This window comes from Megascapheus bottae, chromosome 25, assembly GCF_031878675.1.
Source record: "Megascapheus bottae isolate mThoBot1 chromosome 25, mThoBot2.hap1, whole genome shotgun sequence".
Classification (NCBI taxonomy): Eukaryota; Metazoa; Chordata; class Mammalia; order Rodentia; family Geomyidae; genus Megascapheus; species Megascapheus bottae.
The window spans coordinates 4507755-4525746 of NC_143533.1; the positions used below are offsets into that span (position 1 = coordinate 4507755).

Consider the following 17992-nt stretch of genomic DNA (forward strand, 5'->3'; position numbering starts at 1 on the left):
AAAGTCCAAGGACAGTGCTCAGGCCCTGAGCTCAAGCCCAGGACTGGCAAAAGCATTCAGGCCCTAGGATGAGCATGCATATATGTATGGCACATCCACACACACATACCCAGCATGAGGCTGGACTCTGCAGAGGACTGAGGAGGATTGGTTAGAATAACCTATCACTCATAAGCCACACCTTAACCTTGTCAGGACGTAAGAGAGATGTCCATTTGTTTTCTGACCAGTTTCCCCAAAATTCAGCCTCCTTTGAAGAATTTTTGTATCCATTTAAGTATGCAATTCTCTTCCTAAACCCAAATCTTTTTTTTTTGTGTGAGTCATGGGGCTTGAACTCTAGGCCTGGGCACTGTCCTTGAGATCTTCAGCTCAAGGATACTGTCCTTCCCCTGGAGACACAGCCCCACTTCCCATTTTCTAGTGATTAATTGGAGATAAGAGTCTCAGGTTCTTTAGTGCCTGGGCTGGCTTTGAACTGCGATCCTCTGATCTCAGCCTCCTGAATAGCTAGGATTACAGGCCTGAGCCACCACTAATCTGGCTGACTCCCACTTTTAAAATAAGAGCCTAGAAATTGGGACTAGAATGCAAACTCCAGAGCTGATTTGACTCCTGGATAGAAACGAGTGCAGTGTGTTATATAAGTTTGGAGGCCCCAAGCTTGGAGAAGAGACAGCAGCTCAGGTTCTTCAGCCTCAAGGCGTGGCACTGATACTGTTCCTCCTCTCATAAGGGCCACAACCATTGCTGTGCAGTACCAGGGTTTGGCTGAAAGACCACCACTGCCCCCCCAAACTGCCCCCCCAAACCCACCCAACATCCATTTCCTCCTAACTCACCTCTATATCCCAGAGATGCCATATCAGAGCAGTCGCTAACTTGAGCTGTCAGAAAGGGAGGGTCCCCCACTTTTATTAAAGCCCTTCTTTCCCAGTCCTGTCCTTGCTGGCCGAGGATGGAGAGTCCAACGATGGTTCCAGAACACTTTTGTTGCATCAGGCATAAAGGGGTTTCCCCCCCGCAAGTGAAGTACTTGACAAGTTGCAAAAGGGTAGCATTCAGGCATGTTCGCTTGCTCCAGAGGAACAAAATGGAGTCAGGAAGGCGTAAGAGGCCAGAAGTTCTTCCCCCAGATGTCAAACTGTTGTGCAGTGTTTTCTGAAAGAGAATGTCACTTGAGGCACAGTTCTACTCTGAGGGTTTTTTGTTGTTGTTGCTTTTTTTGCTGATTAATTGGAGATAAGAGTCTCTCAGAGCTGGTACTGGTGACTCACACCTGTAATTCTAGCTACTCGGGAGGCTAAGATCTGAGGATCGTGGTTCAAAGCTAGCCTGAGCACAAAAGTTCAGGAGACTCTTATCTCTGACCATCAGAAAACCAGAAGTGATGTTGTGGCTCAAGGTAGTAGAGTATTAGCCTTGAGATGAAAAGCTCAAAGACAGCGCCCAGGGCCAGAGTTCAGGCACCACAACCCACAAAAAGAAAGAAAAAAAAAAGTCTCACAGAATTTCTGCTTGGGCTGCCTTTTAAATTCCATCTTGAGATCTCAACCTCCCGAATAGCTATAATTACATATGTGAGGACTGGGAGCGTAGCCTAGTGGTAGAGTGCTTGAGTGACGAGGTTTGATTCCTTAGTACCACATACACAGAAAAAAAAAAGCCAGAAGTAGTTCTGTGGCTCAGGTGGTAGAGTCTTGAGAAAGCCCAAGGACAGTGCTCAGGCCCGGAGTTCAAGCCCCAAGACTGGTTATAAAAAAAGAATTACAAATGTAAGTCACCAGTGCCCTCCAATCTTTGACTTTTTTTTTTTTTTTGAGCTCAGGAATTGAGCACTGACCTTGGGTTTTCTCAAGGCTAGAGCTCTACCACTTGAGCCTCAGCACCAGTTCCAGCTTTTTCTATGTATGTGGTACCAAGGAGTAGAACCCGGGCCTTCGTGCATGCTAGGCAAGCACTCTACCACTAGGCCAAACTCCCAGCCCAATCTTTGACTTTTTTTTTTTTTTTTTTTTGCCAGTCCTGGGCTTGAGCTCGGGTCCTAAGCACCATTCCTGGGTTTTTCTTCAGGCTAGAGCTCTACCACTTGAGCCACGGCACCATTTCCAGCTTTTTCTATGTATGTGGTACTGAGGTATTGAACCCAGATCTTCATGCATGCTAGGCAAGCACTTTACCACTAGGCCAAACTTCTGGCCCCAATCTTTGACTCTTTAGACCTAAGACTCAGGTCTTATCTTGCCATCCTCCCATTTTCTAACTATTCAGCTACTGTTGCTCATCTTATTCATCCCTCCAACCCATATTCAACTTCCATATACACCTCATCCATCTTTCAACTCCTCCAATCCATCTGCTCCTCCACCTGCCCACCCTTTCTTCTTGTCAGTCATTACCTCCCCCTCCTCACAATGAAACTTGACAGCAAGGATTTTATTTTTCTAACTGCTATACTCCAACTCCTAAGATGGAGATGACACATATTAATGGCTTAATGTGTTCAGTGAATTTATCAATTCATCCATTTTCTTACTATCCCACCTCCTCATCCATTGCTCCACTTAATTTTTTTCCTCTCTGCTGGCATTTTCCCAATTTTTTTGTTAGTCTTGGGGCTTGAACTCAGGGCCTGGGCACTGTCCTTGAACTTTCTCAAGACTAGAGCTCTACCACTTGAGCCACAGTACCACTTCTGGCTTTTTCTATATATGCAGTACCAAGGAATCAAACCCAGGTCTTTGTGTATGCCAGGCAAGCACTCTACCACTAGGCCAAACTCCTGGACCCAAGGTACTCTACTATTTAAGCTATGCCTTTCTGCTGGTTATTTTGGAGATGGTTTTTCTGCTTTGGTTGGCTTTGAACCATGACCTTTTGAATCTCCTAAGTAATTAGGTTTATAGGCAAGAGCCCACTAATGTCTAATTTTCTTTTGATGGGGTGTGTGTGTGTGTGTGTGTGTGAGAGAGAGAGAGAGAGAGAGAGAGAGAGAGTCTATGTAGCTTAGGCAAGTGGTAAACTCAGTGTTCCTGCCCCAATCTCCAAAGTTCTGTGAGTATAGACCAAACCATCATGCCCAGCTGAGGTTGTGTGTCTGCTGTATGTGCCAGTCCTGGGGCTTGAACTGAGGGCATGGGTGCTGTCCTAGAGCTTTTGTGCTTAAGTCTGGTATACTCTATCACTTGAGCCACAGCTCCATTTCTTTTGTCTGTTTGTTTGGTGGTTTTTTGGGTTTTTTTGTTTTTTGGGTTTTTTTGGTAGTTAATCAGAGGTGAGTCTCACAAGCTTTCTAGTAAGGACTGACTTTGAACCATGATCCTCAGATTTCAGCCTCCTGAGTAGGTAGGATTACAGGTGTGAGCCACTGTGCCAAGCTTTTTATCTGCTACTTTGAGCTGTTTCTAATATCAACCCAGCTGGGAGAGATCAGGTGTTCTAAAGGCCTTAGAGAATCAGCTCTTTGAGGAAAAGAACTCTGGCTCATTTTCAGCTCCAAGTATGACCTCAGGTTCACATATATACATTTTAAAAGAATATAATAGGTAGGGGCCAGTGTGAGCAGGAAAGTCTATGAGGTTTATCTCCAATAAACCCCCAGAAAACTGGAGGTAGCACTGGGGCTCAAATTGGTAATGCACTAGCCTTGACTGAAAAAGCTCAGAGATAGCACCCAGGTCCTGAGTTCAAGCCCTGTGATTGACCAAAAAATAAAAAAAAAGAATAAAACATCTTTAAAAAAAGACAAAAAAAAAACCCAACCCAGTGGCTCAAGTGGTAGAGCATTTGTCTGGCAAGCCCAAGTCCCTGAGTTAAAACCCAGTACTATTAAACAAACAATGCCTCTCTTACTCAAGCTTTTCAAGGATTCCCCATTTATAGAAAACGTCAGATATCCACCAGGCAAGCCTGCCCGCACTGCATACACTCACTATAAAACTCCATTTTTCTTTTTCCTTTTTTATTTTTGTGTGTACAGGTACAGCCTTTGAAATCAGGATCTTGTACTCTTGCTTGGCTTTTTCATTCATGGGTGGTGCTCTACCACTTGAGCCACAGCTCCACTTCCAGATTTTTTTTTGCTGGTTACCTGGAGATAAGACTTTTCTAGCTGGGTTGGCTTTGAATGGCATTTCTCAGATCTCAGTCTCCTGAGTAGCTAGGATTACAGGTGTGAGAGAGTATTGCTCTCATTTCTGTCTTTAATGAATCCGTCCCTACACTATGAGATATCCCTATCAGTCTTTGCTTTGCTGGAAGGTTCTTTCTTTAGGTGTCTCCTTCTTCAGGAAGTGCCATGATTATGATTCATTTCCTTCCTGTCCCAGGTGGAGCTGGAATATAAACAGCCTTCTTATTGTTTTCATTTCCATTATGGGCAGTTATCCAACATTATAAATCACCATTTACTTCACTGTTTTGTTTTGTTGTTGTGCTGGTACTGGAGCTTGAACTCAGGGCTGGTGTGCTGTCCTCTTTTTTTTTAGCTTTTTTTTGCTCAAGGCTGGTGCTTTACCACTTGAGTCACAGCTTTTTGCTGATTAACTGGGGATAAGCCTCTCAGAAATTTTCCTGTCTGCATGAACCATAATCCTCATGCTCAGTCTCCTGAGTAGCTAGGATTACAAGGGTGAACTACCAATGCTTAATGTGAATTCTTCAGGGGCTGGAACTTCGTTCCTATATTCCCAAACTCCTAATATAGGCACTTGCTTGTAACACAAACGAAATGTCCATGAGGAGATGGCAGGAGATGTGCCTGGTGTAAAGTACAGTTCTTGTCAGAACTGGACATGTTAGAAAAAAAAGAAAAAGAAAGAGAGAGAGAGAGAGAGAGAAAAACAGAGAGAGAGAGAAACAGAGAGAGGGGGGGAGAGAACTCGAAGTCTATGAACTTTGACTTTCAGATTCAGGGCAGAATAGAAATTTCATGGTTCAAAATTCTCCTACCCTGTTGGGACGAAGTCTCCCCTTCTCCTTCACCTTTCTCCCAGAACAAAGAATCACTCACCGGGTGTCTGTGCTGCGAGTTTTGGTGAAGAATGCTGGAAGAAGAGGTCCCAGTTAAAAAGTAATCCCCACAGCCAGAAAGACATGTGGCTAGGGCAAGTCAAGCTGATTCCTGATCAGCAGTAACATGTAGGGACTGGGTTAGTGAACAAAAGCTCTGTGGAAAGAACTAGCACTGAGGTAGGAGACCCAGGAATAGATTTCTGGAGGATTAGCTATGCCTGGGACTGGGCTGGGGTGGGGGTATATTGTTGGGGTGTTGTGGTGGTGGGGTGTGTGTGTGTATGTGCTGGTATTGGGCCTGGGCACTGTCCTTTTAGCTCTTTCACTCAAGGCTGGCACCACGTTGAGCCACACCTCCACTTCTGTTTTATTTGGTGGTTAACTGGAGTTAAGTCCACAGACTTCTCTACCTGGGATGGCTTTGAATCTCCTTTCCTGAGAAAGGATGACAGGATGGCAAGTGTGAGCCACCAGCTCCCCCCTGTGAGTGTCTAGATACAGTGGGACTGAAGGGGCATCACCATGTCTGGAGATCTGAGTCCCTTGGTCTTTTGTTTGCTTTGTCTTGACTGGTGGCACAGGGTTCATACAGCTAGCAATACATAAGGCCTCATCAGTGAGTTCTGTGCTGATCCGGATCAGGAATTCCTCAGAACGGGACAAAGAAGCCTGAGAAAGGAAAAGGCAGCAGATCTCAGCCAGGGGTCTTCCCTTTGCCTAGAGGCCTGGGGCCTGGTGATTCACGAGTCTGGTACTGGATATGTAAGGACTGGGTTAGTGAACCAGGGCATTGTGCCGTAGGCTGGCAATGAGATAGGAGACCCAGAAAAAATTTCTGGGGGATCAGCTACGGCTGGGAGAAGGTCAGGGATGCATGGATGTGGGATTAGGGACTCAGGATCAAAGTCTCTACCTAGAAGCTGTCTACCTCACCAGGCCCCTCAGCGCTCACCTTCCCTCCACTCCAGGAGGCGGCAGCTTGAGATGGCCAGTTGTACTTTTTCTCCTCTTTCATGATAGGAGTGGATGCCATCCCCTCGGGAAGCCTTTCTGAGACAGGAGAAACCAGCTTATTTCCCCCTAGGCCCCTGTTCCTCCAGCCCTTGGCAGAGCCCAGATCTAATTGAAGGCCTTTAGGTGGATAGAGACCTCATAGAGACCTGACATGGAGGTCTCTATTAAAACAAAAGAGACTAGTCAGTCTGGGCTGAGGGATCTGGCCTATCAGCCTAGTTCTAGCTACTCAGGAGGCTGAGATCTGCCTATAGTGGTTCGAAGTCCCCTCATCCCCAATCAACCACCAAAAAAGCCCTGAAGTGGATGTGTTTCGAATGGTATAGTACTAGCCTGTAGCAAAAGCCCCAAGACCAGCACACACACACACACACACACACACACACACACACACACACACACACACACAGTGGAGGGAAGATTGATGCCTTATACTTTTTTTGGGGGGGAGGAGCGAGGGGCCCCCACAGTGTCCTCCTCCCCCTGCCAAGGTCCTTCCCAAGCCTCTGGCAGCCAATCTGCTGCCCGGACCTGGAAGACAGGTGGGGATGTGGGGTTACTCGGCAGGAGGGGTGAAGGGAGGGAGGGGAGGGACGGGGAATCAGAAGTGGGGGAGAAGGGGGGGGGAGAGACGGGTAACCAGGGCGGCGGCGCTCCGGTACTATAAAAGCCTAATGTTGTCGGGGGTTCCACCGCTGGGTCGCTAGGAGATGGCGGGTTCTAGAATCCCAGCCGGGGCGTGTTCCGAGCGTGCCCAGAGTGCTCCTCCGGCCTCCGCTTTCCAGACCTGGTCCCCAGGCCCCTGCTCGGAGGCGGGGGACCCCGAGCGGAGGAAATCGGAGAGGGAGATGCCGCCGGGTGGAGCCTGGGATCCACTCCTCCCGCCGCTAGGGGCCCCCGAGGCCGGGGCAGCCCCCGCCCCGCGCCGCTCGGCGGACTCTCTAGCCTGCACTTCCCGGCCGGGCTAAGGCTAGGGGGCGGGGAAAGACAATGTGGACTGTACCAAGTCGCCTCGAGTCTGGGGGAGGCCAAGGCTCGGGAGGGCGGATCCTCGCCGCCTCATCTCTGTCTTTAGGACGCTGTAAACTCCCGAAACCTCAACTTAGAGCTTTCTGTGCACGGCTCCTTCTCCTTCACGTCTCTATTTTCAGTTCTTTCCTTTGCTTGGCGCCAGAGTTTGTTTGGCTCCCCCCTCCGCCTCTGCACTTTGGGACGACCCAGTGTGCAGGGGAGGAGGCGGAGAAAGGAAAAGGAAGCCGGCAGGTCTTAAAGGAGCCGCAGACTTTTTATTTCTAGGCTTCTTTCTTCGTTCTCCACTTCTTCTTCTTCTTCTTTTTCTTTTTCTTTTTTTTCCAACGACGCGCGGCGGCGAGGGAGTCGGTTCACCAAAGTCAGACGCTGTACAGCTGGAACTGCAGGGATCGTTGCTAAGGGCGAGGAGCTGTCCACCGCCCGGGCGGGGTGTGCGAGCCCCGGGCGCCTCGCGCACACCTGAGCCGCCCATGCTCCGGCCTGCTGCCCGCTTTCCCATCTGGGGCCGGGCGAGGTCCGAGGGGTCCGGAGCGTCGCTGTGGTGGCCCATGCGCCGGGGTGGAGGGTGAGGCCGAGCCGTCGGGACTGGGAGCACCGCAGCACCTCCAGAGCTGGCCCTGGCCGACGAGGGGACCGCCGCGATGCCCGAAGAAAATATCTTCCTTTTCGTGCCTAACCTGATCGGTGAGTGCAGCCTGCGGCCCCGGGACCTCCGGGAGGGCGGCGGGCCCCGGCCAAGGCTTTCCTCATCCCGCGCTGTGTCTCCTGATCTCTTGCCAAGGTTATGCCCGGATTGTCTTCGCCATCATTTCTTTCTACTTCATGCCCTGCTGCCCCCTCACGGCCTCCTCCTTCTATCTGCTCAGCGGACTTCTGGACGCTTTCGATGGACACGCAGCTCGAGCCCTGAATCAAGGTGAAGGATCCCTCCTGCCGGCCAGCCTTGACACCCCACAACCTCGCCCGTCCTTTTTCCCCCCTGAACCTCAGAGGCCTGACAGCTCTGTCGTTCTCAGGAGCCCCCCTGCTCCCCCCCCCCAAAAAAGCGAAAAAGTAAAACAGAATGGCCTGAGTTTGTAGCAGGAGATTTTAAACCTAACTCTTGGGAATTCCCTGCTTAGGAGGGGTGTGGAAAAGTCCAGTCTGGACATGACTCCGGCCATGCCAGGATGTCTCTAGGAATACATCCCATTCAACAGGTGTTTGCTGGGGTCCTCCAGTGTCCTGGGCCCAGGCAGGTCGAGTTCCAGAAGGCACAGTGGGGCGGGGGTGGGGAGGGAAGCCAGGGACTGCTGGAGAGTTTATAAATCCATCAATCTGCTCTGCCTTGCCCTGGACTTGGTTCTGGGGTTCAGAATTGCTCCCTGCTCCTTCCCTCCACCATGTCCTGGCCTCACCCCTACTGAGAGCTGTGGTGAGACTGTGGACATCTTCACGGTGCATCAGAACACACACCAAGTACTGGTGGGTTGATTGTTGTTGTTGTTGTAGGGACCCGGTTTGGAGCCATGCTGGACATGCTAACAGACCGCTGCTCTACCATGTGTTTATTGGTCAACCTGGCTCTGCTGTATCCTCGAGCCACGCTTCTCTTCCAGCTCAGCATGAGCTTGGATGTGGCCAGTCACTGGCTGCACCTGCACAGGTCTGCCGACCCATTGAATTGAAGACACTGGTGGGAGGGGCTGTTTAGGTTCTACTTTTTTTGTTTTTTGACCAGTCCTGGGGTTTGAACTCAGGGTCTCAACGCTGTCCTTGGGCTTCCTCAAGGCTAGAGCTCTACCACTTGAGCTACAGTTCTGCTTCTGGCTTTTTTAGGGGGAAGTTAATTAGAGATAAGAACCTCATAGACTTCCCTGCCCAGGCTGGCTTTGAACTGTGTTCCTCAGATCTCAGCCTTCTAAGTAGCTGGGATTACAGGTGTGAGGCACCAGTGCCTGGCTTCTTAGGGCCCTTCTGAATAGATGATGTAGAATTCCAAATGGGAATTGTGTAGCTTTCCATTGCACCCCCACTTCTCGTGGAAGCAGTCTTGGCACCTGCTCCTGGGACCCAGCACCAACCCATAGAACTCATGGGAGAGTTAGGAAGCTAGTAGGAATGCAAACTCATGTGTTTCCCTTATTTTCTCCCTAAGTTCTGTGGTCCGAGGCAGTGAGAGTCACAAGATGATTGACCTTTCTGGAAATCCGGTGCTTCGTATCTACTACACCTCCAGAGTGAGTGTTTCCTGTTCTCTCCCACACACTCCAGACTAAGTGTTCCCTGCCCATCCCCATCTCACTCAGTGATGAGAAGTTCTGGGCTGAACCCTAGCACCAGGTCAGCAGAGGGCACAGTGGCAGAGGACAGGAGGAGAGGCCTGTAAACGGACGCATGGTGGAATAGGGTATTGGTGCCTGCATACCCAAGGGGAGGAGCTAGGCTGGAGAGGGAAGGAAAGAAGAAGCCAGACATATGGGTGGAGGGGCAGAGGGTGGATTTTTCTTTTTCTCTTTTTTGCTGGTCCTTGGGTTTAACCTGAGAATAAGAGTCTCACAGCCTTTCCTGCCTGGGCTGGCTTTGAACCATGATCCTCAAATCTCAGCTTCCTTGAATAGCTAGGATTACAGGCATGAGCCACTAACTCATGGGCAGAGTGTGGGCATTACCCTGCTGCTAAGGCCGCTGTTCCCCAGGGGTGCTGGCCTTGTTGGGGTGCAGGTATGGGGTAGTGCCGGCCCTGCCTTTCTTTAAGCAGCTTTCTGTGTGCAGCCTGCTCTGTTCACCCTGTGTGCCGGCAATGAACTCTTCTACTGCCTCCTCTACCTGTTCAGTTTCTCCGAGGGACCATTAGGTAAGAGGAGGAGGGACAAGGCTGGAAGGGGGTGAGGGGCCCCTGTCCTGTCTGGGGAGACAAAAGTTGGCTTCTGATCCTTGATTCCCTGCCTGCCATTCTTTCTCTCACCCTGGTGCTGCCCTTTCCTCTCCCTCCCCTCCAAGTCGGCTCCGTGGGCCTTTTCCGGATGGGTCTCTGGATCACAGCCCCCATCGCCTTGCTCAAGTCAGTCATCAGCGTGATCCACCTTGTCACAGCTGCCCGCAATATGGCTGCTCTGGATGCAGCAGACCGTGCCAAGAAGAAGTGACCCACCCCCCGGCTCCCCTCCTCCAGAACCTACCTGGGCATCACACTATGCCACACAGCTCTCCCTCCCCTTCCTCGAAGGTCCCAGTCTCACATCTTCCTAATGTGTTCTTCAACCTGCTGGGGTGGAATCAGCCTCTCTTTGGTGGTGTCACAACCCCAAGGACCTGGGCTACAGATCAAGGAAGGGGACTTAAAAGGTCTCATTCATACAGCCGGGGCTCCACAAGGCCTGTCTGCCATCTAATCATCACACATCCTGTCATCTCAGCCCTGGGGTCTGGCCTGGCCCAGGATTTTAGGGGTACTTGCATGAAGAAAGATAGGTGTAGAGCCAACGTGTCCAGAGAAAGCCTGGGTTCTGGGTCCAGGAAGGGTTCGGGATATTTAAATCCATCCCTGCAACAATCTTCTGTCCAGCTCTGGAAGCCCCCATAATAAAAGTGGGAGCTTTTATTCTCCTGAATTGGTTTCCTTTGGGGAATTCTTAGGGTTAAGAGGGTCCTGGGAAACTAGAAAAAAAAAAAATGTATCCAGATACTTTTCTTCCAATCTGCTGTCTGCCTCCTGCTTGTTGTGCCATAGTGGCTTCAGAGAGAAGAAAGACCCTTCCTGCTCACCCAAGCTCATGTCACATCCTCTCTTCCACCTGCTTCACCCCAAGTAGAATGTAAATGTCATTTTTTTTTCCCCTCCATGGCTAAAATGAAGACCAACCTGGCAATATTGTAGCTGCTCAATAAATCTCACTGAAAAGATCAGTTGGCTTCTCAGAGTGTCATCCTTGTAGCAGTTAGCCGTCAGTAAGGGACCCCTTAAAGGCAAAGGTAAATCTAAAATAGAGGGTAAGATCATAGGTATTCAGATGACCATATTATGTGGCCAGTAAAGTAAAAAAATGATGTCACACCCAAGATTTTTTTTTTCTTTTGAGTACTCCACCCCCATCTAAGGTTTGGTGATTTACATCATTACAGTCTAACGCAGGTCAACCAAGAGTTCCTAAAAGGAACTTAACCAATACTGATGAGTAAAACCTTACCTCTAGCAGTCAAATGTAATTCAGTTAATCCCGACTTTTGGGATAGTGACTGCCCTACAGGCTGGAGGAGAGCCATTCTCTTCTGCAGCCATTTTGGCAGCCATCTTAGAATCCAGAAAAGAATGACTCTTCTGCCAGGCATAGACCATTCTTTATTTTATTTTATTTTATTTTTCTTTTTTTGCCAGTCCTGGGCTTGAGCTCAGGGCCTGAGCACTGTCCTTGGACTTTCTCAAGGCTAGAGCTCTACCACTTGAGCCTCAGCACCACTTCCGGCTTTTTTCTATGTATGTGGTACCGAGGAATTGAACCCGGGTCTTCATGCATGCTAGGCAAGCACTTTAACCACTAGGCCAAACTCCCGGCCCCCATTCTTTATTTTAACAAGGTTCCACCTAAGCTTTCTGGAGACAAGAGTGTTCGCTTTCCTGCCTGTCACTTGGGCTGTTCTGCGCTCACCTGTTCGCATCCTGCCCTCGAGTCTCCCAATTTAACGGACCATCAGTCTTTGTACCTAGGAAGTCAGGCTGAAGTGCTGTCTTTTCCCTTGCCATAGGTATGCCACAGAATCTTTTTCTTCCTTCTGGCCTAAAAGACTACTTAACACCATCTTGGAGTCTTGCCTGAATTCTTCTCGTGCCAGGCTCAAGGACTGAGGTTGATTAGCTGAAGTATTTCTAAAACTTGAATGATCCTCAGATCTCAGCCTCCTGAGATTACAGATGTGAGCCACTGATGACTGGTTTGCTTGCCTAGTTTTAGCTTCTAAGTCTGGCTTCTTGATGTTTGTTGTAAATAGTATCATTTCCCCATCTCCTTATCTATCCTGCTTCAGCCCCACACCTGTTTTCAGAAGCATTTGGAGGATGGTTGTTGATACCTTTACCCGGAGTGGGTGGCAGAAGCAGATTTGTGTTGAGGGCTGGGACTATGACTTAGGGGTAGAGTGCTTGCCGAGTATACCTGAAGCCCTGGGTTCAAGTCCTCAGTACCACATAAACAGAAAAGGCTGGAAGTAGTTGCTCATGTGGGAGATATGGATGCGGGCTCTTCCTGCCAACTTCCAGAGGAGGTGGCACTGACTGGGCAATGATGCCCAGCCAGCTGGGTCCTCCATGATTTGGCACAGCCCCTACCCAGGGCAGGAATCCTCTGAGCTCCTGTCTTCCACAGCCCAGACTGGCGCCTGGGTTCTTTGGCACTATTTATAGTGATATCAGTAGTCCCTTTAGAGTGCTGTTATATGTGTGTGTGTGTGTGTGTGTGTGTGTGTGTGATTTTTAAAAGAGGATAAGCCAGCCAGGCCTGTAATCCTTGCTACCCAGAAGACTGAGATCTGAGGATCGTGGTTTAAAACCAGGCTAAGCAGGAAGGTCTGTGAGACTTTTTGGTTTTTTTGAAAAAAACAGCACTAGATACTTTTATTTTGCAGAACACAACAAGAATGTCTAGCCTTAAGTCACTTCTACCAGAGGATGGGAATATTGGCAAAATCTGTGGGGAAAGAATGAGGTAACAATCTTTAGCTGTAGCAGGACATATTACTAGAGTAGACTCATTTTAACATTTTCTATGACACAAAATAGGATTGTGCTCACTCAGCGCCTTCCAGTGGAAGGTTTCTAAGGAAGCTCTATCTGCAAGGAATCAGCACGTCAATCCCATCTAGACGTTTTCCTTTTCATATAACTATTTCCTTCACTGTCCACAGCTTTGTAGAGGTCCTTCTCATTGTCTTGTGTTGCATGTAGAGAACCAAGGTAAACCACACAAAGCGAAAGGTTTACCAATCCAAAAACTTATTACTGGTCTGGTAGATTTAATGAAGGGTTCTGGATTCACAGCTCGAAATAAGGTCTTTGTGCGAACTCCTCAGAGCCCTGGGTTTGGAAAGTCTTTCTCTTTGGGTGGCTCCTTTTTAAAATGATGAAGGCTCAGGTGCTGAAGCCATCTTGACTGACAATGATTTATTACCTTCCGGGTCACCTCCTCTGCGTGGGGCCCTTGCCAAGCCTGGGAGACTCTTCAATTAAACACCCAAAAGTCCCAGGTGGATCTGTGGCTCACAGTGGCAGGTTTTGGGACTTGAGCAAAAAAAAAAAGTTCAGGGACAGCTCCCAGGTCATGAGTTCAAGCCCCAGGACCAACAGGGCTGGGGGAGGGGGATGTAGGGGGAGGAGCAGGGGGAGGAAGAGCCAGGGAGAATTAGAGTTCTTTCCACCCAAGGCAACTGTGTCCCCAAAGTTGCCAGCATGAAAGAGATACACAGAAGGATTTCTGGGCAGGGAATGTGACTTCGTGGTACAGTGCTTGCCTAGCATGCATGAAACCCTGGGTTCGATTCCTCAGTACCACATAAACAAAAGAAAATACATTTTAGAAAGGGGTTTCTGAGCCCAGGAGGAATCTTCAAAGCATAGAGCTCTGGACTCTTGGACCAAACAGAGATGGGATGTGGAAGAGTCTGGGCTGAACTAGATCCTGGAGTCTGTAGATTTGATCGAGACAAGATAATGAAGTCACATTACAAGTGTAATGCAGTGCTGTGAGTCCTCAGTGGAGGACCTGCAATGGAGGGTTTCCAACAATCACACACTTGAAAATAGTTGGAAAAGAAATTGTATTTGTTGGGGCTGGGAGTTTGGCGTAGTGGTAAGAGTGCTTGCCTAGCATGTACAAAGACCTGGGTTCGATTCCTTGGTACCAGGACTGGCAAAAAAAAAAAAATTGCATTTGTACTGAATGAGTGTCATCCCTTTCTTGTTAATATTCTCTAAATGTGGTAAATGGATGCTGGAGGCTTGGCTCACATTAGAATGTCCTTGCTAGCATTCCTGAGGTCCTGAGTGCAAACTCAACTACACTCAACTACCATAAAAAAATAAGTACAGAATAAGTACCTGTAATCCTAGCTACTCAGGAGGCTGGGCTCTGAGGATCAAGGTTCAAAGCTAAGGGTTAGAAATATGACTTAGTGGTAAAGTGCTTGCCTAGTATACATGAAGCCCTGGGTTCAAGTCCTCAGTACTACATAGACAGAAAAGGCTGGAAGGGGTTGGAAGTGGTGCTGTGGCTCATGTTTTAGAGCGTTAGCCTTGAGGAAAGCCCCAAAACAGTGCCCAGGCCCTCGGTTTAAGCCTGAGTACTGGCAAAAAAGAAAAAAAAATAATTATGCTCAGGCTCTGAGTTCAAAACCTGGCACCAAAAAATAATAAGAAAGCTGGGTGCCCGTGGCTCACACCTATAATCCTAGCTACTCAGGAGGCTGAGATCTGAGGACTGAATTTTGAAACCAGCTTGGGCAGGAAAGTTTGTGAGATGCTTATCTTCAATAAACTACCCTCACTAAAAGCTAACAGTGGTGGTGTGGCTCAAGTGGTAGAGTGCTAACGTTGAGCAAAATGAAGCTCAGGAGCAGGGTCCAGGCCAAATTCAAACCCCAGAACTGGCATGAAGAAGAAGGAAAAAGAAGGAGGAGGAGGAGGAGGAAGGGGGGAAGGAGGAGGAGGAGGAGGAGGAGGAGGAGGAGGAGGAGGAGGAGGAGGAGGAGATGGAGAATTATTATTTTTCTGGTACTCACCAAAGGAAAACCATTTATTCCAGTGCTGGAGAAAAATAGTTTGTGTTGAACTTCAGAGACTGTTCTACATTCCATGAAATATAGGGATAAATTTGGTGATCTGCCTCTAGTGGGATGAGACACTACTACTATATTAGCAACTTAGTCTATTTTCTTATCACCTGCCTGCCCAACTGTGTTATCTGCCCCCACCTTTATGCAAATAATCTGGACTAATTTCCCCTTCTGACTAATAAATCTTACAATGCTGTCAGGCTAGGCAAATTGATGGTAACAAACCTTCCATGTCTCCCTTACTTTATACAGCAAATATTTCTTTCTTGTTCCTGTTACTTTTTCTTTCTTTCTTTCTTTTTCTTTTCTTTTCTTTTTTTTTTTTGCCAGTCCTGGGGCTTGAACTCAGGGCCTGGGCACTGTCCTTGGGCTTTCTCAAGGCTAGCATTCTATCACTTGAGCCACAGCATCACTTCTGGCTTTTTCTATGTATGTGGTACCGAGGAATCAAACCTGGGTCTTCATGCATGCTAGGCAAGCACTCTACCACTAGGCCAAACTCCTGGCCCTTGTTACCTGTCTTTTGTGAATTACTTGTGGTTCTACTTCATGTCATATTCTGTCTGGGACTCAGGCTGATTGCGTAGCCTCTGTGAAAAAACACTACTGGTCACCTCATCCAAAAGACAGAACCCAGGCACTGGAGACTTATTGTAATCCTAGCTACCCCAGAGGCTGAGCTCTCAGGATTTAAATTCAAAGCTAGCCAAGGGAAGGAAAGTCCCTGAGGCCGTTATCTCCATTTAAGCACCAGAATGCCAGAGGTAGAGCTGTGGCTCAAATGGTAGAGTGCTATCCTTGAGCAAGGAAAAAAAAAAAAAGCCATGGGATGACATCACTTCCCCTCCCTTGCATTTCACTGGCTAGAACAGGAGATATGACATCACTGATTGGAAATCAAATCCAGAGCTCAGGGATGGGTCATGCTGAAGAAATGGACTTTGAAGTCAGTCCATGGTGCAGGCTTGATCTAACAGAGACTAGCTGAGAATGTAGCTAAGATAAAAAGAGACTGGGCAGAAGAGGTGCAACCAGCCAAGGGCTGAGAAACTAAGAGCAGGTGATGTCAAGGGCTCAGAGAAAGAGAAAAATAGCCAGCATGTGTGGGGAATGACAGGAGAGGCTGGACCAGAGGCCATGTCCCTGGTGATACCCATTGCAGACATTTCCATAAAACTAAGAGGTAGAGACAGGCGCTATTGGAAATTGGAGTGGTTTGGAAAGCTAATGAGCGGTGAGAAATGGGAACTGAGACCACAAAGACTTCTGGAGAAATCTGTACATCGTGTGTGTGTGTTACATTCTGGTGACGAGGGTCTGTAGAGAGGAAGGAATGGCTGATGGGCACTTAAGAACTGGATTGAGGACAAGGGCCAAATGTCCAAGTCTGTGAATTTGCTTATGGGGAAAGAAAGGAGCCTTCCTGCCCAATTTGCTTCTATTTTTCTCCAAGAGGTGAGAAAAAGTAGGCAGGGGAAGAGGAGGGTGAGAAAGAGGAGGTGCGAACAGTTGTTTTGTAAGGGAGGCCATCTCTCTTAAGAGAAAGAAGCAATCAGAGAGAGAGAGGAGGTAGGCCTCCCAGGAGTCTAAAAGGAGAACTGCCAGCCCTGTGGGGTGTCCCTCTTCCAGCCTAGAGCAGCTGGAAGGGGGATGGAAGGCTCTGGAAGGGTAGGTAGTAATAAGGGCTGGGAAGCTGTGGGTAGGCTCAGCCTATAATCCCAGCACTTGGGAGGAAGAGGCAGGAGAATGAATTGGAGTCCAGTTTGGGCTATATAGGAGACCTGATCTCAAAAAGCAGCAAGAAATCCAGACACTGATGGCTCCCATTTGTAAATCCTAGCTACTCAGGAGGCTGAGATCCGAGGATCGTGGTTCAAAGCCAAATCCCAGGCAGTAAAGTCCGTGAGTCTCTTCTCTCCAATGAACCACCAGAAAACCAGAAGTGGAGCTGTGCCTCAAAGCGGTAGCGCAGTAACCTTTAGCAAGGACAACCGTGCAGGCCCCGAGTTCATGCCCTACAATTGGCGCGGGGTTTGGGGTAGAAAGCAACCCAAAACAATACAGTTCTTTCCTGATTAATCCTCACGGAGGAGCAGATGAGAAAATGAACTGCACCAACGAATCACAGAATGAAAACCAGATAAGACTGCCAGACAGGGGTGGGCATCAACTGAGGTGGCCTGGAGTTGAGGTTTCAGAAGTGTTATATTACCAATGGCATAGTCAAGAATGGCCACAGGGCCACCATGCAGTCCCCAGCGGCCTTTGGTAAATGCACAGCACTGACATGGTAGCACTTAATAGGTACCAGGCACCAGATGAAGAACTTCAAATTAGCTCTCTGGAGAGAAGATGGAGCACTCAGGGAGGGGCTGACTCCTTTTCCGCCTGTACAAGGAGCCAGCACCACCCAGTGCCATGAGTTAAATACAGATCTCAGATTGCTCAGACTTGACTGGAGCCACTGACCACTCAAATGCACCTCAACTTGGAACAAAAGCTCTTGAGCCGAGACTCTGGTGGAGGAAAAGAAATAGGATGCTATAAAAGAGTCCACATTTGGGCCAGGAGTTTGGCCTAGTGGTAAGAGTGCCTGCCTAGCATGCACAAAGACCTGGGTTTGATTCCTCAGTTCCACATGCATAGAAGAAAAGCCAGAAATGGTGCTGAGGCTCCAGTGGTAGAGCTCTAACCTTGAGGGGAAAAAACAAAAAACCCAAGGACAGTGCTCAGGCCCTGAGTCCAAGCCCAGGACTGGCCAAAAAAAAACCCCCCCAAAACAAAAACAAAACAGGGTACTCACTGGCCCATTTCACAGATGGAAAAAGATCATGGAAGCTGCCTGTACATCCATGGCTCATGCCTGTAATCCTACTCAGGAAACTTGAGATTTGGGGGTCTATGGTTTGGAGCCAGTCCAAGCAGGAAAGTCTGACACTTTTTTTTTTGCCAGTCCTGGGCTTGAGCTCAGGGCCTGAGCACTGTCCTTGGACTTTCTCAAGGCTAGAGCTCTACCACTTGAGCCTCAGCACCACTTCCGGCTTTTTTCTATGTATGTGGTACCAAGGAATCGAACCTGGGTCTTCATGCATGCTAAGCAAGCACTTTAACCACTAGGCCAAACTCCCGG

The 17992-nt window shown here is 48.6% G+C and overlaps 2 protein-coding genes and 1 pseudogene across 3 annotated transcripts; 1 reads left to right on the forward strand and 2 right to left on the reverse strand.

Moving 5' to 3' along the window:
• Positions 1 to 882: 882 nt before the first annotated feature.
• Positions 883 to 6051, reverse strand: LOC150046199 (putative protein T-ENOL). The gene is made up of 4 exons (XM_090357988.1): positions 5966 to 6051; positions 5535 to 5682; positions 5012 to 5045; positions 883 to 1161 (listed from the first exon to the last, which is right to left on the reverse strand). The coding sequence occupies exons 1-4, from the start codon at positions 6044 to 6046 to the stop codon at positions 1140 to 1142; spliced, it is 285 nt and encodes a 94-aa protein (XP_090214114.1). The 5' UTR covers positions 6047 to 6051; the 3' UTR covers positions 883 to 1139.
• Positions 6052 to 6782: 731 nt separating this feature from the next.
• On the forward strand, positions 6783 to 10947 carry Cdipt (CDP-diacylglycerol--inositol 3-phosphatidyltransferase). 2 transcript variants are annotated; one of them, XM_090357985.1, is made up of 6 exons: positions 6804 to 7743; positions 7841 to 7975; positions 8551 to 8704; positions 9197 to 9278; positions 9814 to 9895; positions 10042 to 10947. In XM_090357985.1, exons 1-6 carry the CDS (start codon positions 7701 to 7703, stop codon positions 10185 to 10187), a joined length of 642 nt encoding a protein of 213 aa, XP_090214111.1. In that variant the 5' UTR covers positions 6804 to 7700; the 3' UTR covers positions 10188 to 10947. The 2 variants fall into 2 exon arrangements, with proteins under 2 accessions (XP_090214112.1, XP_090214111.1); XM_090357986.1 differs by lacking the exon at positions 10042 to 10947 and having other exon boundaries at positions 6783 to 7743; positions 9797 to 9895.
• Positions 10948 to 12833: 1886 nt separating this feature from the next.
• On the reverse strand, positions 12834 to 13179 carry LOC150046201 (small integral membrane protein 8 pseudogene; annotated as a pseudogene).
• Between the last annotated feature and the right edge of the window lie 4813 nt (positions 13180 to 17992).